This window comes from Leucoraja erinacea, chromosome 13 (genome assembly GCF_028641065.1).
Source record: "Leucoraja erinacea ecotype New England chromosome 13, Leri_hhj_1, whole genome shotgun sequence".
Classification (NCBI taxonomy): Eukaryota; Metazoa; Chordata; class Chondrichthyes; order Rajiformes; family Rajidae; genus Leucoraja; species Leucoraja erinaceus.
This window is the reverse complement of record NC_073389.1, coordinates 38,205,312-38,225,725: the sequence shown is the minus strand read 5'-3', so window position 1 is coordinate 38,225,725 and position 20,414 is coordinate 38,205,312. Positions and strand designations below refer to the sequence as shown.

At 39.8% G+C, this 20,414-nt stretch overlaps 1 protein-coding gene across 8 annotated transcripts in view; it reads left to right on the top strand.

Moving 5' to 3' along the window:
- The window catches only part of LOC129702883 (adhesion G-protein coupled receptor G2-like), a 124,132-nt gene that overhangs the window by 87,323 nt on the left and 16,395 nt on the right, over nt 1-20,414 (top strand). For all 8 annotated transcript variants that reach the window (XM_055644946.1, XM_055644949.1, XM_055644953.1 and 5 more), the window contains 10 exons: nt 303-347; nt 1,606-1,801; nt 4,340-4,496; nt 4,739-4,882; nt 7,271-7,396; nt 9,234-9,279; nt 9,534-9,637; nt 12,128-12,252; nt 15,296-15,564; nt 18,679-18,778. In XM_055644946.1, the coding sequence (XP_055500921.1) occupies nt 303-347; nt 1,606-1,801; nt 4,340-4,496; nt 4,739-4,882; nt 7,271-7,396; nt 9,234-9,279; nt 9,534-9,637; nt 12,128-12,252; nt 15,296-15,564; nt 18,679-18,778 (1,312 nt within the window). The remainder of the gene's footprint in view (nt 1-302; nt 348-1,605; nt 1,802-4,339; nt 4,497-4,738; nt 4,883-7,270; nt 7,397-9,233; nt 9,280-9,533; nt 9,638-12,127; nt 12,253-15,295; nt 15,565-18,678; nt 18,779-20,414) is intronic.

Genomic DNA, 20,414 nt, shown 5'->3' with positions numbered 1-20,414 from the left:
GTGAAATGATCATCTGAGATTCATATTTAAACCTGAAATTTCTTCTTTTGTCATGATTTTAGTAGAAAAATCAGTATTAATACAACGTTGAAATTAGCCCAGCGAACGTGGTAATGAGTTCGTAATGTACAGTGCTGGAATGAACTGTGAGAGCTGACTAAGATAATGAAAAGCATAACATTTTACAATACAATCCTAGCACAGGTCCTTTATATTATAATCTCTGCTACTGTAGAATGGAATGCAATAACTCATGGCTGGCTGTGTATTACCTGTTCTGCAATGTTATGTTTTACTTACAGATGTCATCATTATCAATGTAACAAAACCATCACATAATATAACAGGTACAGAAAATGTTGTCTGTGGAAATATTAATATTTGCAAAAACTTGTTAAATCATGCAGTTAATAACCTGGAGTCACGTGATGTAATTGGCCATGAAAATAAGCTGAAGGCTCTGTTGCTGTGCTGTACATTTCTATGTTCTATGTTTTCCCAGGGTTGGGGAATTGGGAACTGGGGGTAGATTTTTAAGTTAAGAAGGGAAAGATCTGCTCGGAACAAAAGGGGTAACATTTTCACACGGAGAATGGTGATTATATAGAATGAGCTACTGGAGGAAGGAGTTAATGCAGGTGCAATAACAACATTTACAGTAAAAGGCATTTGGACAGGTACATAGATGGGAAAGTTTGAGAGGGATATGGGCCAAATGTAGACAAATTATCCCTTTGTCGGCCTGGACGAGTTGGGCCACAGGGCCTGTTTCTGTGCTATATGACTATGCTATATGCTGTGGAGGAAGAGATTTGCTAATTTGATGATTTTTATTTACATCAAGTTTTAGAGTACTAACATCTATTTATTTAATACGGCTAATTGCAGAGATGAGAGATATCAACAGCGGCCAAAGGAAATTAAAATTATATTCTTTGAATTTAGAAGGCGATCATTTTTAAATACATAGGATCCAGGGATGTCAGGGTGGACATTGAAATTTTACACAGAAGGTAGCGAATCTTTGGAACATCCTACACTGGAGGGTTATGCAGGATAGATCAATGAAGGTATTTAAAGTGGAAGTAAATAAATCTTTGCGAGACCAGGTATTTGAGAGATATGGGTTAATAGCTCAGAAGAAGAGTTGATGCATGGAGCAAATCACCTGTAAAAAAATAAAAAGTGGAATAGCAGGCAAAGCTTGAGGGGCTGAGTGCTCCTGTTTTCTTATGTTCTGAGTAGGTCATAGAGAGTGTTTTTAGTTCTATCTTGTTCAATTGAAAATAAAGGACATCTCAATCGTTGGGAGGGTCCATACCCGAAAGGTCACCTATCCATGTCCTTCAGAGATGTTTCCTGAAATGCAGCATTTTGTATCTTTATTTTGCAATCCTATATGCATCTATAGTTTATTGTATCAATGATTTATTATTCTTCGAAGATAGACACAAAAAGCTGGAGTAACTCAGCGGGTCAGGCAGCAATTCTGGAGAGAAGGAATAGGTGACATTTCAGATCGAGACCCTTCTTCAGTTATTATTCTTTGCTGGAATCATCCTTTGGAACATCCTTTCTTCATTTTAATCATTGTTTTAACCTCAGACAGTGCACCGTCGGAGCCAACAACAACCCTAAACATTACAGCACTGGATGAGGCTGCAGTGGCTGCAATCGTGTCCCAGTTGGAGGAGGTTTTGCAAATGGAGGCTATTAGTACAGGCCTTGCAATGGAACTTATTGGCAGGATAAGCGCCCTCCTCAGTGCCTCCCCTGATGTTGTTGCTTCATTTTCCACAAGGTATAGTACAATGGCAATAACAACTCATAGTTGTGTAACATTTTTAACAGGTATCTGCATTACATTTTATAACATTTTGGCATTAAGCCACGGAACTATGGACAGGTGCCCAAAATTCTTGTTCATAGCAGAAAGTATTACCTGTAGTTTAGTTTAGAGATACAGCGCTGAAACAGGCTCTTGGGCTTACTGGGTCTGCGCCAACCAGCAATCCCCTCATATTAATCCTATCCTGCACCCACTAGGCACATTTTTTACATTTGCCAATCTAATTAATCTACATGCCTGTATGTCATTAGAGTATGGGAAGAAACTGATGATCTCCAAGAAAATTACTAAACAGAAGACACCAAGAAAATGGAGCTTCTGTCAAACTTAACAGCCGGGCGCAGTTACCAGCTTTTATATTGATTAGTATAGTTGTCGGAGGTTATGGGAAGGGCAGGAGAATGAGGTTAGGAGGGAGAGATAGATCAGCCATGATTGATGGGCAGAATGGCCTAATGCTCCTATCACATGATCTTATATTCACATCACAACCAGCACGCAGCCAGCTTGAGAGGCTGCTTGTCCACGAGATGGGATAGCCTCCAACACAAGGAGTTGAACCTGAGCAGTGGAGAAACTCTAGGCTGAGTAGAACTGAGAGGTGTGGGAGTGGTATGAGCATGGTGTGAGCAGGGGATTGAGGTTTGAGGGACTATTGGGAAGATCTCCCACCAATCCAGGCTCATAGTTCCTGTTGGAAAAACGCCTACAGGTATGGAAGCTTCAGTTTGACAAAGGCGACACAGCAGCTGTAGAGCACAATATGGAAACTGCAGTATGACAAGAGGTGAAGATAGCTGTACAGCACAACAACCTTTAGGCATTCATTGATTGTATTGTATTTAAATTTATTGTCATTGTCTCAATTAGAGACAACAAAATGAATTTCCCTTTACAGTCAGTATCATAAAAATAAATAAATAATAAATATTAAAACATATTAAAAAAATAAAATAGAATTTAAAAAAAAAAGCACAAACACAGAAAGTCCACGACACAACATAACAAAGTGGCACCAAGGCGAGGAATGCCCTAGATATCTACAGAACAATAAATAAGATCCTATTGAGTATCTGTATTGTTGGTGGATTTCTATCCACAAAGAACCCTAAAAATGTAGGTATCTTCCCAAGTGTTCCCAGATGAGGCATTTGATTTTTGTATAATGCAGAATTTGTCAATTTATGCAAAAGTTAGTGGAGTTGAGAATAATGAAGAAGGTTGCTGCAGGATACAGCAGAATATAGATCAGTTACAGATATAGACTGAGAAATAGCAGATGGAATTTATTCTGGGCAAGTGTGAGGTCATAGAGTGATACTGTGCAGAAACAGGCCCTTCAGCACAACTTTCCCACACCGGCCAACATGTCCCAGCGACATTAGTCCCACCTGCCTGCGCTTGGTCCATATCCCTCCAAACTTGTCCTATCCATGTACCTGTGTAACTGTTTCTTAAATGTTGAGATAGTCCCAGCCTCAACTACCTCCTCTGGTAGCTTGTTCCATATACCCACCACCCTTTGTGTGAAAAAGTTATCCCTCGCATTCTTATTAAATCTTTTCCCCTTCACCTTGAACCCATATCCTCTGGTCCTCAATTCCCCTACTCTGGGCAAGAGACTCTGTGCATCTACCCAATCTATTCCTCTCATGATCTTATACACCTCTATAAATCATCCATCATCCTCCTGCACTCCAAGGAATAGAGACCCAGTCTACTCAACCTCTCCCTCTAGTCCTGGCAACATCCTTGTAAATTTTCTCAGAACCCTTTCAAGCTCGACAATATCTTTCCTATACCATGGTGCCCAGAACAACACAATACTCTAAATGTGGTCTCAGCAACATCTTATACAACTGCAACATGATCTCCCAACTTCTATACTCAATACTCTGACTGATGAAAGCCAATGTGCCAAAAGCTTTGTTGACCATCTTATCTACCTGCGACTTGACCTTCAAGGAACCATGCAACTGCACTCCTAGATCCCACTGCTCTACAATAATTCCCCAGAGGCTTATCATTCTATGTGTAGTTCCTGCCCTTGTTCGACATCCCAAAATGCAACACCTCACACTTCTCTGTATTAAATGCCATCTATCATTCCTCACCCCACCTGGCCAATCAATCCAGATTCTGCTGCAAAGTTTCACAACCATCTTCACTATCTTCAAAACCACTCACTTTTGTATCATCAGGTGTTGCAATTTGGAAGGCCAAATGAAAGGGAAAAGTCTAATGTCAATGGAAGCACCTTGTACATTCAATAATTTGCTGTGCATTCCTCTATCTACGTTTTAAAAAGCTGCATTTTTCGATGGAGTAAGGGTTGGTATTAATATTGATAAAAACGCAAACAATTTATTTGTGCTGATCAGCCTGCAAATGGTAGACATCCACTCAAAACAAGTTCCAACTCTTTATTTCTTCTGCTTATTTGCACACTTAAAATCCTTCCTGCTGCTAACAGATATTGTTCTTCACTAGACTGATACGGAGTGTGGACACGATAGGGCTGAGGTTGAATTTCACAACTGAATCAGTAAACATCACCTCATCATCCTTGGCGCTGGCTGTTTCCAAAGTCAACGGCACAGGCTTCGGTGGGGCCGACTTCCGCATCCGTAACATTACCAACCTGCAGGTACCGTGCAGTCAGTTTCCACCTTGTTTATAAATGTTTGAGTCAAAAAAGAAAGAAGTTTTGCTTGGAACTTAATGGTCCTCAGCAACATATATTTCTTGAAATGTAAATCTACAATGATATCTGTTAAATTTATAAACTTGAAACTTGCTGTCCAGAACCTACAAACACTTCTTAAGAAACAGTCTTGCTCCCCGAGTCCCAATGATCTTTGCAAATACTGTATTTGTCTCATTTTGCAGGTTTCCCTGGATGAAGGAACCACTGAAGAAAACTTTGCAGCTATTAAACTGCCATCTTCATTACTGAACAACCTGACATCAGAGGATCAGGAGATAGCTTCAAGAGTTCAATTCACCTTCTATGAAAGAGCAACACTCTTCCAGGTAGAATTCCAGCTACTCTTTTTGTTTATCTTTGGTATTGGAGTTTTAGAACTATACAGCATGGAAACAAGTTATTTGGCCTAAATCAGCCCTGCCGACCAAGATGTCCAGCTGAGCTAGTCCTACTTGCCAGTCCCTTGCCCAAATGTTCAACCTTTCTCATCCGTATACCTGCCAAATGTCTAAAATACGGTAATTATAACCCCCTTTGCTACGGTCTTTCTATGTGGTACAGAGGCACCACATACAGATGCAATGGTATTTGATGGTAGATGCCATGATCAGCCATAGAGCAGCCATGATTGAATACTGGAGTTGACTTGATGGGCCAAATGGAGTAGTTCTGTTCCTAAAACTTATGCCATCAGATACCACTAGCATCTGATGCACCATCCTGTATGTGAAAATGTGTATTTTAAATCTTTCCCTTCTCACCATAAGCCTTTGCCCTCTAGTTTTAGACTAGTTTTAGAGAACAAACTGTGATTATTCACCTTATCTATGCCCCTGGTGATTTTATATATCTCTGTAAGGTGACTTCTCAACCTCCTACCGTCCGAAAAAAAGACCTAGCCTATCCAACCTCTCCTTACAACGCAAACCTTTCAGATTCAGTAACATCTTTTTTTTGCACCCTTTTCAATTTAATGAAATTTTCCCTGAACCTTAGGCAAGGCAACCTTAGGTTTTTCTGTTCAACAGCACTCCTGTGAGCCCTAACATTTACTGAGCAAGTACTAAAATGTTTGCCTTACTAAAATGCAACAATTCGCATTTTTTGGAATTAAACTCCAGGTGCCAATCCTCAGTTTATTGACCAAGTTGATCACGATCTTGTTGAATCATGGATAATCTTCTTTATGGTTCTTTATACCATCAGTTTTAGTGCCATCAGCCCACCAACTAACAATGCCCCCTATATCCATATCTAAATAATTAATAAAAAATAACAAAGAACAATGGACCCAGCAAAATTCATCTGGCACGTTACTTGTTACAGGCCTCCAGTCTGAAAAACAACTTGCTTGGTTTTGACCCGAAACGTCATCCGTTCCTTCTTTCCAGAGATGCTGCCTGTCTTGCTGAGTTACTCCAGCATCTTGTGTCTATCTTTTGTATCCAAATGGCCAGCTTGCCCTGGATCCCCTGTGATTCATCCTTCGAGCCCAGCCTACCTTGTCAAATGCCTTGCAGAAGCCCATGTAGACAATGATTTCTGTATTTCCCACATCAATCTTCTTGGCCAACCCTTCAAAAAAATTAATTAAATTCATGTAATGAATATCACGTAATATCCTATCCTCAAAGCCATGCTGATTATCCCTAATCAGTCCTTGCCTTTCCATAAGCAGGTAGATGATACAATGGACTCATTAATAATAATTATAAGGTCATGTGATAGGAGTAGAATTAGGGGATTTGGAACATCACGTCTACTCCGCCATTCAATCATTGCTGATCTATCTCACTCCTAACCCCATTATCCTGCCTTCTTCCCATAACCTCTGACACCTGTTCTAATCAAGAATCTATCTGTCTATGTCTTAAAAATATCCACTGAGTCTCTGAAGAATTCCACAGATTCACCACCCTCTGACTAAAGACATTTCTCCTCATCTCCTTCCTAAAAGAAAGTCCTAAAATTTTGAGGGTATGGCCTCTAGTCCTAGGCTCTCCCACTAGTGGAAACCCTCTCCACATCCACTCAATTTAAGCCTTCCACTATTCTTTTAAACTCCAGTGAGCACAGGCCCAGTGCTGACAAACTCTCATCATAGGTTAACCTGCTCATTCCTGGGATCATTCTTGTAAACCTCCTCTGGACCCTCTCCAGAGCCAGCACATCCTTCCTCGGATATGGAGCCCAAAATTGCTCACAATATTCCAAGTGTGGCCTTATAGAGACTCTGCATTACATCCCTGTTTCTGTATACAAACCCCATTGAAATAAATGCTAGCATTGAGTTTGCTTTCTTTACTACCGATAGTTAATGGCCTGCTTCATTCAAATTGGACCAGAATTTCTCTGAGACTTGCTTCACTGAACACCACCATACGTGGTGTTACGTTTATTTTTTTTACCATGTGAAGGAGAGATATGCAAATGAAAGAGAGGAAGTTGCAGAGGTATTACTTTGGAGATATCAATGTTCGTATCATTGTATGGAAAGCTACCCAAGTAGAATATGTTGCAGTTCTTCCAGATTGTGAGTGGCCTAAGTCTGGCAATAGAGGTCGCCTGGATGAAAAGATTGACTTGGGAATGGGAAGGCGAATTAAAAGAGTTAGCGATAGGGAGATCTAGTTATTGGTTGGGGACAATGTGACTCTTTGTATCTGACTTTACAGTTCTTTTCATTTTAACAAGTGTGTTCCATGTGTTATCAGGATCCCAGCATGGAGAATACAACTATCTTGAACAGTTACATCATTGGAGCCAGCGTTGCAAACCTTAGTATCGCTAACTTGATGGACCCAGTCCGAATCTTATTCAGGAACATTGAGCCCACTGAGGTATTGAACATTGTGAGCATTGAGCCCACAAGATCGATGATTGCTCTTTAATACCCATAAATAATATGCACTGGGTTCCCAGTCAGAGGTCGCTGGCAATTTTCTGCAGCTATAATAGAGCACAATATAAGAATCATATTTTAAAATATATATATTTAATGTAATATCACAAGATATTAAGGAATATTTTTATTTTGGACTGGTTTCTGGTAAATTAAATTCAATAAATAAATCCCTAAATATTGCATTCAACATGCTTGCCTTTATTGCATATAAAAGTTGATGAGCCAATTTGCAGCTATATAAAACTTTGGTTCAACCACATTTGAAGCATGTTGTTCTAATTGAGAAGCTTTGTAGAGGCTGCAGAAGGATTCACCAGGTTGTTGCCTGGATTGGAGAATCTCAACTAAAAGAAGAGGTTGAACAAATTTGCATTTTTTCTCTGGGATATCAGGTGACGAAAGGTCAGATAGAAGGATATACAATTATGAGATTCATAATCATGGTAGATAGTCAGAGTTATTTTTTCACCAGGGAGAAAATGTCAAATCATGGAAGGCATAGCTTTAAAGTATGAGTATGAGGAATGTTTAAAAGCGATTTACACTGAGAGTAGCAGATGCATAAAATGCGCTTGGGGAGGTGGTGGAAGCAGTAGAATAGCAATTTTTAAGATGCATTTTGGCAGGAACATGAGTATGCAGAAAAAGGAAGGTTATAGACCAGGTGCAAATACATAGGATTAATTTAACTTGATATAATGGTTGGCACAGATATCGTGGACGAAAGGGTCTGTTTCCGTGCTGTACTGTCCTGTTCTGAACATGGATGCAGGTGCTGTGTACTGACAATGAAGAAGGGGATAGTTGACAGTTATCTACAGCAGTAATCTGACTTGTCCTTCAATGTGTCTACAATGAAGCTGAGACAAAATCAGGTCAAATATATAATTAAATGTCAAATTGATTAAGGTTGAATGTGCAGCTGCCAATCTGAAGCATTTTATGTCATTCTAATTGCTCTGATGATTGGAATTGTGCAATCTATCGAGAAGGACTGTGAATAATAACACATGCTGTCGGACGGAAGTACTACATAGAGTGCTTTGTTACTTGAGGGCTCTTCAGCCTTCAATAGAAGCATTCCTGAAAGGACCTAATAGTGATTGATAAGTTACTTAAGGAGATAGAGAAAATAAATACAAACAAGAACATGACCTAAACCAGGTATGCTGTTCGAGAAAATTAAATAGGAAACATTTCTTTACCAGGGAATAAGTGAAAAGAGGATGTGTTTTTATGCAATAAACCAAAATATCCCAAATGCTTTTAAGGAAATATAAAAGCCAATTTGTGCACAGATGCATCCACAGGCAATAATGACCAGACCAGTTAGTTTTTAATGATGTTAATGGAAGAACCTGGGTAATTCCTGGACTCTTATTAAAAAAGAACAGGGACTCTGTTAAGTATGTCAGCCCAGAAAATGATATCCTCAGCTCCCTCAGCATTATCCTGAGGTTTGCCTTGATTTTTGTCCTTCAGTGGGAATTGAACCCACAAACGTCCGACTGAACCATTGAACAGACTTTAATAGGCATGTGTAGGGTCTGATATCTGAAAGGTTGATTAAAATAAATGATTCATCCAAATCCATTTTATGAGATACACATCCAAGTATTTGTTGTAAGAAAATTCAATATGTTGATCACAGTTGAAGACTGTGGTTGGGAAAAATACATAATTAGATCTATACAAGTCATGCCTATTTTGCATTTTAATTCTGAACCAGATAAATTAATAAATATTGTCTGCATTGTGTTCTATGATTGCAGAATGATACTTATGTACAGTGTGTGTTCTGGGACTTCAGTAAAAACAGTAAGTACTTCATGTCATATTCATATCTGCATAGCATTTTGTTTAACTTCCCCATTAGCAGTACTTTTACTTTCCTGCATTAACTTTCCATTGTTATTGTTCAATCCAATGCTATAATTTATCAAACTCATTCTGTAGTCTTTAATACAACCCATTCTGCCTGCATGATACCTGGAGAGGATTTGCTTCTTGAATGGCAAAATTATTTTCAGATGGTTATAGTAATTATGTACTATACATTTGTACGTTTGCAGATGGTAGCGGTGGATGGAATTCAGATGGTTGCACAACAGAATCGAGTTCTTCCAATCAGACAATATGTGAATGTGACCATCTCACACACTTTGGAATCTTACTGGTATGTGAACAAGAGTAAAGACTTCACAATTTGGGCGCCGGTAGAGTTGCTGCCTTAAAGCAGGTTTGATCCTGACTATAACCATATAACCATATAACAATTACAGCACGGAAACAGGCCATCTCGACCCTTCTAGTCCGTGCCGAACACATAATCTCCCCTAGTCCTATATACCTGCGCTCAGACTATAACCCTTCATTCCCTTCCCATCCATATAACTATCCAATTTATTTTTAAATGATAAAAACGAACCTGCCTCCACCACCTTCACTGGAAGCTCATTCCACACAGCTACCACTCTCTGAGTAAAGAACTACTAGTGCTGTCTGTACGGAGTTTGTATGTTCTCCCCGTGACCTGCGAGATGTTTCTCTGGGTGCTCCAGTTTCCTCCTACACTCCAAAGCCGTACAGATTTGTAGGTTCATTGGCTTTGGTAAAAATTGTAAATTGTTCCCAGTGTGTAGGTTAGTGTTAATGTGCGGGGACCACTGGTCGGCGTGGACTTGGTGGGCCGAAGAGCCTGTTTCCATTCTACTATACTATACTAAACTAAACTTAATTAAACTAAACTAAACTGCATCACAAAGGTAATTCTTGCCCTGAATTCAAGCCTTGTCATATGATTGAAATGCCTGTACAATTTTCAAAGTACAATTATTAAAAATAAATAAAATAAGTTATATTCTAACTAGCTAAATGCCTGAAATTTTGATAGCCAATAAAAATATCTTATTATTCTTCCCGACTTGGAAAAGGCCTTTATGATCTCAGCATTTTGAACCTTGCTAACCAATGAAAGTCTAAACATATAAGGATAATTCTACTTGATACTGGGCACAGAATGCCGCACAACAAGCTATGACAAAAAAAAAGATAGTAACTTGGGTGTTTATTATAGCTTGGATGTTTTGCAATATTTAACCTGTGGTTTGAGGCTGGTTAATATCATAACCAGCGAATTGTTGAACTCACAAAGTTAGTCATATAGTCAAAAAGTCATACAGCACAAAAGCGGTCCCATTGCACAATTTGTCTGTGCCGACAAGATGCCCCATCTAAGCTAGTTTCATTTGCCCAGATTGGGCCGTTATCCTTCTTAACCTTTCCTATCGATGCACATATCCAAGTATATTTTAAATGCTTTTATACAACCTGCCTCAACATCTGGCATCTCATTCCATATACCCACCTGAGTTAAAAGGTTGCCCCTTAGGCTCCTATTAAATGCTGCCAGTCTCCCCTTAAACCCATACCCTCTGATTCTTGAACGTTGAAACTGATTATTTTTTGGAGGGCTGGAGAGGAAGAGTTTGGGAGAATCCTAGCATGGAACATCAATTTTACATTGGGCATTTTACTGAGATTACGGGTCCTCCCAAGAGTCCCTTTCTTGTGAACTTTATGTATCCGAGACTTTTTGCAAATCAGAAATGCAGCTGCCTGGCAAGATATTGAAGTAAAACCAGAAGCCAGCCAAAGGCAAAGCATAGCTATATCAGGTTATTTAACTCAACCACTCGGATAGTGCTGCAGACTGAGTTCCCACCCAGCAGAAGATGCTAGCAGCTGCCGGCAAATCCATCCTGCTCGTATCCCAAATGCTCGCTCTTCTGTATAGGCTGCAATTTGCTCAGGTGTTGAAACCTGGGAAGGATCTGCATCATGGTAAGAAATAATTCCCAGGCAGATTTTTCGAGTGGCTACAGAATTGTGATCTTGTAAAGAGGATTGACGGTTGCGGTTTAGAAGCCTTAGAACCATTCATGGATAGAATCATAGAAAATTCATTGTGACCTACAGTTTAAAGAGGTCTGAACCTAGCCCCACCTCCCAGCAGTGGATCTACAGTGTCTGCAGGTCACAGCTTTTCATGTACTGTTGAAATATGGTGAGGATTTTCTGCCCCTCTAATCCCTCTTGGTAATGAATTCCACATCACGAACAGCCTCAAGTAGACAAGTATTTTCCTCATATAGAAATAAAGTGCTGGAGTAACTCAGCAGATCTGGAAAGCTATCTCTGGAGAAAAAGGATCTGTGATGATTCAGGTCAGTCTGAAGGAGGGTCCTGACGCAAAACATCACCTATCATTTTACCCCCAAAATGCTGCCTGACTCACTGAGTTACTCCAGCCATTTGTGTCTATCTTTGGTATAAACCTGCATCGGCAGTTCCTTCCCATTATGATTCTTTTCCTCATCTCCTCTCAAATGTCTTTACCAGAGACTGTAAATCTAATTGCCATTGAGGACATCAGCGGATAAATAGCTGACAAGCTGCATACCTATTTAAAAGAAGCTGGCAGATACCCACATTAAAACAGTACATAGAGAAATGTTGGATGGAGAAATTAAATGTTTAAACACAAATAACTCAAATAATGATTTAACAAAAGGTATAGCATGGAGTTATTTTGCCGACACCTGCCAAGATGAACTCCATGGAATGTAACATTGTAGTAACTCCAATTTTGCTGTTGTTTCCATAGGCTCTTTCCAGAGATTTTAACATCGATGCAAAGAACAACCAGATCCTTACTTTCATTACGTATATAGGCTGTGGCCTGTCCTCAATTCTGCTGGCTGTAACACTGGTGACCTACCTAGCTTTTGAGTAAGTCTTTTGTTTTCCTCATAGAACTTCTAACACTTCCAACACTGTTATTTCCTCCCCAACCCATTGTATTATGATATTTTATATATTTTAAAGAAATCATGTCTGGTCATTGTATGTATCATGTCCAGCACACCACTCCAAAGGTAAGTGTACCGCAGTATGCCGCTGGCATCTCAATGTTAGAAGGGGTTGCTTTTGTTGGTCTTGAGTAGGTTGTGGTTGGAGGGAACTCAGTATTGTCAGAAGAGCTTCATTTTGAAGCAAGGTCATATGAGCAGGTTGAGGCCACTCGGCCCCTCAACCTGCCCTGCCATTTAATAAGATCACAGTTAATATGATTATTGTCTTTCATCTGCCTTCCTACCTAGCTTCAGTAATTTTGATCTCGGTGTTTATTGATTTACCTCTGCCATAAAAATACTCAAAGACTCTACTCCCACTAATCTTTGAGATAGAACATTCCAAAGATTCACAAGCCTCTAGAGGAAAAAAATCGTCTCGTCTCTGCCTTAAAAGGACAACTTTGTTGTCATTTATTTGTCCGTATATTGTCCATTTACAGTATGTGATCCTTTAATTTCATTCTTAAACATCGATTCTTGATTCTGTACAAGTTAAAACAAGCTGACTAAACAGCCCAAACACTTCTATTGGAAAAGGAACCTCCCAATGGCTATGACAACATTCATTGCACGATCTTTACTATCTAATTAAATGTCCCATTTCTGTTTGTGGTGTACAAATTGGCTGCAATATTGGCCACATCCTCTTAAGTAATAGCACTCCAAAAGTAATGCATGAACAGCCAAGTGCTTTGTGGTGCGATAAGGTTGTAAAAACTTTACATAAGACCATTTGTAAGTAAGATCATTAGGGACAGTCAGAGTGGCTTTGTTCAAGGCAGGGTCATGCCAGTAACTTGATTGAGTTTTTTGAGGAGGTGATGAAGGTGATTGATGGGTGAAAGGTAGTTGATGGTGTCTCCATGGATCTTAGTAGGGTATTTGATAAAGTCCTTCATGGTAGGCTAATCCTGAAGACTAAGATGCATGGAATCCACTGTAACTTGGTAACTTTCATTCATAACTGAATTGTCCATTGAAGACAAAGAATTGGGGTGGAAGTGTGTCAATCTGTCTGTGACTAGTGGTGTTCAATAGGAATCTGTGCTGGGACCTCTGCTGTGATTCGAGTGTGTTCGCTATAATGAGAAGTTTGACAAATTTTAATTGATTTTTCTTAGACCGACAGATAAAAAAGCAACATTTGGAGGGATCTAGGCTAAACGCGGGCAAATGGGACTAGCTTAGATGGGGCATTTTGGTCAGAATGGACTCGTAGTGCTGAGGGCCCTGGTTCCATGCTGTATGATACTATGACTCTGACAAAATAAAAACTTGCATCTATATATAAAAGCCATTTTCTGTTTAAATTATTTAATTTAATTAGCTTTGGAATGGCAAGAGTAGTTCTTTCATTTATTTAGATTCAACATAAACACAACCAGTAGAAATGGTTTTGAGCAACAGTCTGGTGCTATGTTTTGCTTTCCACCTAGGATGCTAACCCCTAAACCTCTTTTGCTTTCCACGCCTCGCTCTTCATCTAAGATGCTGCTTAAAAGCTACTCCTTTGTTAAAAAAATTGGCAGCTATTACCTGATGTTTTGCAAACTTAAATATATTTTACTATTTATAAATGTGCAATTTTTACTTGAATTTTTTTTGATACTCTGGCAAACTGCATACATCCTAGGTAATGATGGGTCGCGGGGCTTGGAGTACTCTCCTGTCAAATCAGGCACCTAAGTTTCAATGTACTCCATGATTGCTCAGGTAAAAGCCTCCTCCAGTAGATGGATGTAACTAGTGAGGGAAATGTTTCTTTCAAATGCACTTCACTGACTGAGGTCTGATCTCAGGCAGTTGCTTGCTACCAATTCTGATGCATAGTACTGTAACTTCTCATGTAACAAGTCCTTTCCTGTGAGTGCTCAGTGTTTAGTGGTGTTCATATGCTGACTCCCATTCAACCTCACTTTTTCCCAATCTGTTGGTTCGTTGCTGGGTCTCAGGAAGCAAAGAAGACCTATACATTTTGTCTGTGTTCTTACTGTCTCTGACTACATTTTGTCTCCATTTGCTTTGTTGTTACCTTCTCCCAGCTAACAATGATCAATTCTACATTTTCCTTGATCTCCATTCCCTTTGCCCTGTTTTTATACCCTCACACTTCCTTATCTATCTATCTCCCTCCCCCCTGATATCTGGCTGAAGAAGGGTCTCGATACAAACCGTTAACCATTCCTTCTATCCTGAGATGCTGCCTGTCCTGCTGAGTTACTCCAGCATTGTGTGTCTATATTTGGTTTAAACCAGCATCTGCAGTTCCTTCATACTCCTGTACATGTCATGTTAGATTGATATCCCAGTAACACTCTCATATGAACTAAAGTGTGTGTCAAGAAACAGAAGCAGGTCAATGCCTCTCTCAAACCTTCTTTACCATTCAATAAGATCATAGCTGATCCACTAATGGCCTCAACACTGTTACTTCCCCATTGCATTCTCTATGTACCCTAACCAGCCAGCCGTGCCTCCAAAGTGAATACATACATGCATTAAAACATGAAAACCCTCTGAGCAATCACGAGTCCAGAGACTTGCTCTCCTTTTCATGTCTGTTAACAATTTGCCTAAAGCCCAAACCACAAACCTTTTACTGTTAAAACATATCTACTCCTCTGCATAGTAATTCAGATCAATGATATTTGTCTGGCATCAAATTTGTCACTTCATAAACAACACACTCAACGAGTTGCCAACTCTGAATTTTGCAGTGACTGCAGAATTTAGTGCAGTGTTTATATTGTTCTTTTACTTGACAAATACATTCCCATTACTGAGATTTATTTAGTTGGAAGTGCCATAATTTAACTATTTCTGCCTTTTCCTTCCTCTCGTTTAAATTTATGTAATGTGGCATCATGGAAATGTGATTGCAAATGAATGATTATTTACCAAGTTCATTCTTCTTTCAGCAAACTCCGCAGGGACTATCCCTCAAAAATCCTTATAAATCTCTGTGCCGCTCTGTTGCTCCTCAACATGACGTTCCTCATTGATTCGTGGATTTCGGTCTACAATATAGATGGTCTATGTATTGCAGTGGCTGTACTCCTCCATTATTTCCTGCTGGTTTCCTTCACATGGATGAGCCTTGAAGCCTTCCACATGTACCTGGCTCTTGTTAAAGTTTTTAACACGTATGTGCACAGATACATGTTGAAATTCAGCATCATTGGCTGGGGTAAGTAAGTTCCAAAGTTTTTATTGTTAAAAAGAAAATGCCAAGCACAAAATTGACCCCTTTTACATTGTGGGTGACAGGTTGCCAGAGAGCTTATTGTGCAAAAAAAAAAAACAAGACAATAGTGAAAACGCTATTGGAAAAAAAAACAAAGTCCATCCACGGAAGTGCAAGAGATGGTCCACAGTGTTCCACTGTCAAAATAGGATTAGGATTGTGCTGTTCGGGTGAAGAACATGGTAGATGTAAGAAAGTCGTTGTTATTGAACCTGGTATGTGGGACTTCAGACTTCTGGCTTCTCCCTCTGGTCGACCAGAGGGAGATTTCCCCTCATGTCGACCATTCCAGGTGCCAGTCCTTACCCAGCCACTTGCCCTCTTCCTTTGCAAAGACCTCCATCTTCATGTTCCACCACCTGTATAAAACTTACTTCCATCGATGACCGAATCCCAGGTTATAACCCAACTTAGAAACATAGAAAGTAGGTGCAGGAGTAGGCCATTCGGCCCTTCGAGCCTGCACCACCATTCAATATGATCATGGCTGATCATCCAACTCGGTATCCTGCACCTGCCTTCTCTCCATACCCCCTGATCCCTTTAGCCACAAGGGCCACATCTAACTCCCTCTTAAATATAGCCAATGAACTGGCCTCAACTACCTTCTGTGGCAGAGAATTCCAGAGATTCACCACTCTCTGTGTGAAAAATGTTTTTCTCATCTCGGTCCTAAAGGATTTCCCCCTTATCCTTAAACTGTGATCCCTTGTCCTGGACTTCCCCAACATCGGGAACAATCTTCCTGCATCTAGCCTGTCCAACCTCTTAAGAATTTTGTAAGTTTCTATAAGATCCCCCCACAATCTTCTAAATTCTAGCGAGTACAAGCCAAGTCTATCCAGTCTTTCGTCATATGAAAGGCCTGACATCCCAACTTCCCTGACTGCGGACCCAGCCTCCCTTCCAAATCATAGTTCAGGCCTTGATGCCTTTTCAGATTATCTACCTTGGAGAGACATCTAAGGATTGTGAGTCAAATTTGTATAATGGAAAAAGTGACAAAAACAGTTGCAAGTGGCCTTCTACAGCAACCACCAAACACTACTATTTTGGGGCACTAATTTTCTGGGCACATATTTATTCAAGGTCAAGGTTACATGTCACAGATATGACTTTCATGTATTTTCAAGTCGAGACACCTACTAGTGGAAGCAGTTGCAATCATTCATCCTACAGCTAATACTTTCAAGCTGGCTTCTTGCCACAAAAGTGTGTTGAGGAGCAGACTCTTTTACTAGTTTTTCTTGCATGCTGCAATCAGCAAATCCTTCACTGGGCTTGTAAAGTCAGATCTTAATCAGTCATGGCTGACGTCATTGCTGTCATGCATCTCTTTGAATAAGTGCTTAACATATATAACACTTAGAGTCTATGACAAGTAATGATTTCTCATGTCACTTCAAAGTCATTCTATTTATCTTGCAAAAAAATGTTAGTTTGTGTTACAAAGAAGTTAATTCCTACACTCTGTATGATGTGCAAAAGATAGATGGAACAAAAGCAGTAGAAACAGGTCGGCCTTTGGTCCCCTTTATAATTTCCACCATTCAGCAAAGGTATGGCTAATCTTGTAGAACAGTTCATTTTTCCATTCCCATAGAATTCACTGAATTTCAGATAATCCACCACTCAGCTTTGAAGATAGTCACCAATTGGTTACCAGAATCATCTGTAAGGAAAGAATTTCAAAGACTCACAATCATGTAGTTGAAAAATATTCTCCTCATCAATGGCCTGGTTGTACATGTTGTGTGGGGCACATTGAATAACCAATTGAGCTGGAAAACTTGCTCAGTGTATTTTTCCCTACTGTGCTACTGACACCTTTCTGTCAAGACACAGCTAAAATCACCATGACCTCTGTGTATTTTAGTATCCGTTGTCCATTGTAGATCTGCTGTGAAACCTGACAAGTTTGGATTAAGTTTCATTGGGATTGATCAATCTTCATTTCTCACTGCACCCCCACGCACATTTCACTCGACAAAACCTTTCAACCTGATGCCCTGTAACGTCGGTTCTCTGAAGAGGATGATGCAGCCATTATAATGAGCACACAACTGCTGGTGCCAACTTTCACAGCTAATGGGTTTATATTTTTTAAATGTAACATTTACCAAACTTTATCATAGCTTTGCACAGTAAGGAACAATTCAGTTGCCAGATAACCCTGTCATTTCTTTCAACATAGTATCCAAAGATAGAATGGGCGGCACAGTGGCACAGCTTGTAGTGCTGCTCCTTCACAATGCTAGAGGCCCAGGCTCATTCCTGACCTCAAACGATGTCCATAAGAATGTACATGTTCCCTCTGTGAAGTCTGCATGGGCTTCCTCCAGATTCCCTAATTTCCCTCCACTCCCACAGTTGTTCTGGTAGGCAGGTTACTTGTCCATTGTAAATTGCCCCTCGAGTCTGGGGAAGTGATGGAGTCTGGAGAATGTTGACGAGAATGTGGAAATAATAAAATAATGGGATTAGTTTAGGATTAGTATAAATGATAAATTGGTCAGTGCATACTTGGTGAGCCAAAGGTCCTGTTTCTATGGTGTATGTTTCTATGACCCTTTGTGTTAGAAGGAGGCCATTTAATCCCATTGAGTCTATGCCAGTTCTCAGAGCAGTCCCATCAATCCCATTACCCACATTTATTTCTCTGCAACCTATTCTGTCTCACATGCCCGTCAAGTCCAAACTGATTCCCTTTTCACCCCTATACTAGTCATTATTCACAGTAGTAAATAACCCTACTCACCAGTGCAACATTGGGAATGTGTGAGGAAACCAAACCAGCCATTCGCAGGGAGAAGCAGCAGACACATAGACAACACTGGCAGTCAGTAACACCAACTCTTGTGCCATTGCCTCGCCCTATAACATGATTCAATACATTTAATAATAAATGTTCCAGAATTTTGTCTTACTTTATTTCTAAACTGAATTGAGGAAGTGCTCATGGTGTAATATATAGCAAGGTTTATGTGTAGATTACAGCTGTACAACTGGTATTTATAAGCACCTTTACGACTGTAATTTTTTTTCTGTCTGAAATAGGTATTCCCATTATAGTGATTGCCATCGTCCTCATCATTAGCCCAAACAACTATGGGCTTGGAGATTATGACAAGAACACCAACTCCACCTATGACACATTGTAAGTGACTCTGCCTGAGGAAGGAAACGCGTTACCTTCCGTTGCCACTCCAATGATTACAGTCTGGACAGACCAATTAATTCACATTGGAAACATCTAATCATTCATTACGCCCTTTCTTGTGAAACGTTTCCTCTATCTACCACATGCAGTGTCTTCATGAGCACATTTATTAAACACCTATTTGCAATTTAACAACATGTAGTCCAGGAAGGCAACAAGCACCTTGCCTGGGAAATAGACTGGAATGTGGAGAGGCAAACCTAATATTGGTTAACCTATTGGCTACAGTGACCTGAGTAAAGAATGCAACCAAAAACAGGAACCTGATTTCTTGTCAATATATATTGTAAGAGCGGCGTAGAGGTGCCATCTTACTGTGCCAGAGACCCGGGTTCAACCCTGACTATGGGTGCCGTCTGTACGGAGTTTGTACGTTCTCCTTGTATTTTTCTCCGGTTTCCTCCCACACTCCAAACACATACTGGATGGTAGGTTTATTGACTTTAGTAAAAATTGTAAATTGTCGCTAGTGTGTAGGATGGTGCTAGCGTACGAGGTGATTACTGGTTGGCGTGGACTCGGTGGGCCCTGCATCACTAAAACTAAAACTAAATATTTGTTTGGGGGAATTAATAAATTTAGTTCTCTAGTTTCTTACCATGTAATATACAGTATCTGATCTTGTTTGCCACTGTGGGTGGCTTGATTGTAATCATGTATAGTCTTTCTGCTGACTGAATAGCACACCATAAAAAAGATTTTCCTTGGTACACGTGACAATAAACTAAACTAAGTAATCATGGCAGTGTGTAGAACAGAGGAATCAAGGAGTACAAGCACAAAGTTCTGTTTCAGGACATAATACAATAAAACACTCCTGACTCTTGACTCTCCTGAAAGTGATATTGCAGAGAGATATGGTAGCAAAAGAGGCTTTTGGTTCTCAAGCGCACAGTTCATCAGATCCTTGGGTGTTGAACCTCACAAGTCTCTTTTTTTTTTACTAATATTTATTTCCTTCTGTTCCTTACTCTCACTGGGTCACTGGGTTTCTAATATTTCCAAATGTTTTTTTTATGTCTTCTGTGAATTCTATGAAGGTGTCGGAGATTATGGCGAGGAGGCTGGAGAATGAGGTTAGGACTTGGTTTATACTCTCTAGAGATTTAGAAGATTGATAGAGGGGTAAATTTAGAATTAGAAGAGAGATCAATCAGCCATGAGGCTTGAATGGTTCCCAGAGTAGACTTGAGGATAAAGGGGCCAATTTTTTCTAATTCACTCTCTGCCCATCACTTATGATCTTATGAAGTTTCAGGAGGGGGGTATAGAAATTACGGGATACTGAGTTGGATGATCAGCCATGAGTGAATTCTAATTTCTATGTTTCTATGTTTTTCTGTGTTTATTCTGTCATTTCTTTACTCCACTCCACATTGTAAGTTCTACCATCACCTATATTAGATCATGCTAGACTCCTTTCTACAGTACATTCTTTAAAAAATATTTAAAACCTTCTTACCAAACCTTTGGTTAGTTATCTTAATATATATAGCTCAGTGTGAAATAAAGTTGCTATGAAGATGGTTAGGTCATCTTACTGTATGAAGACATAATTTTATTGGTCAATCAA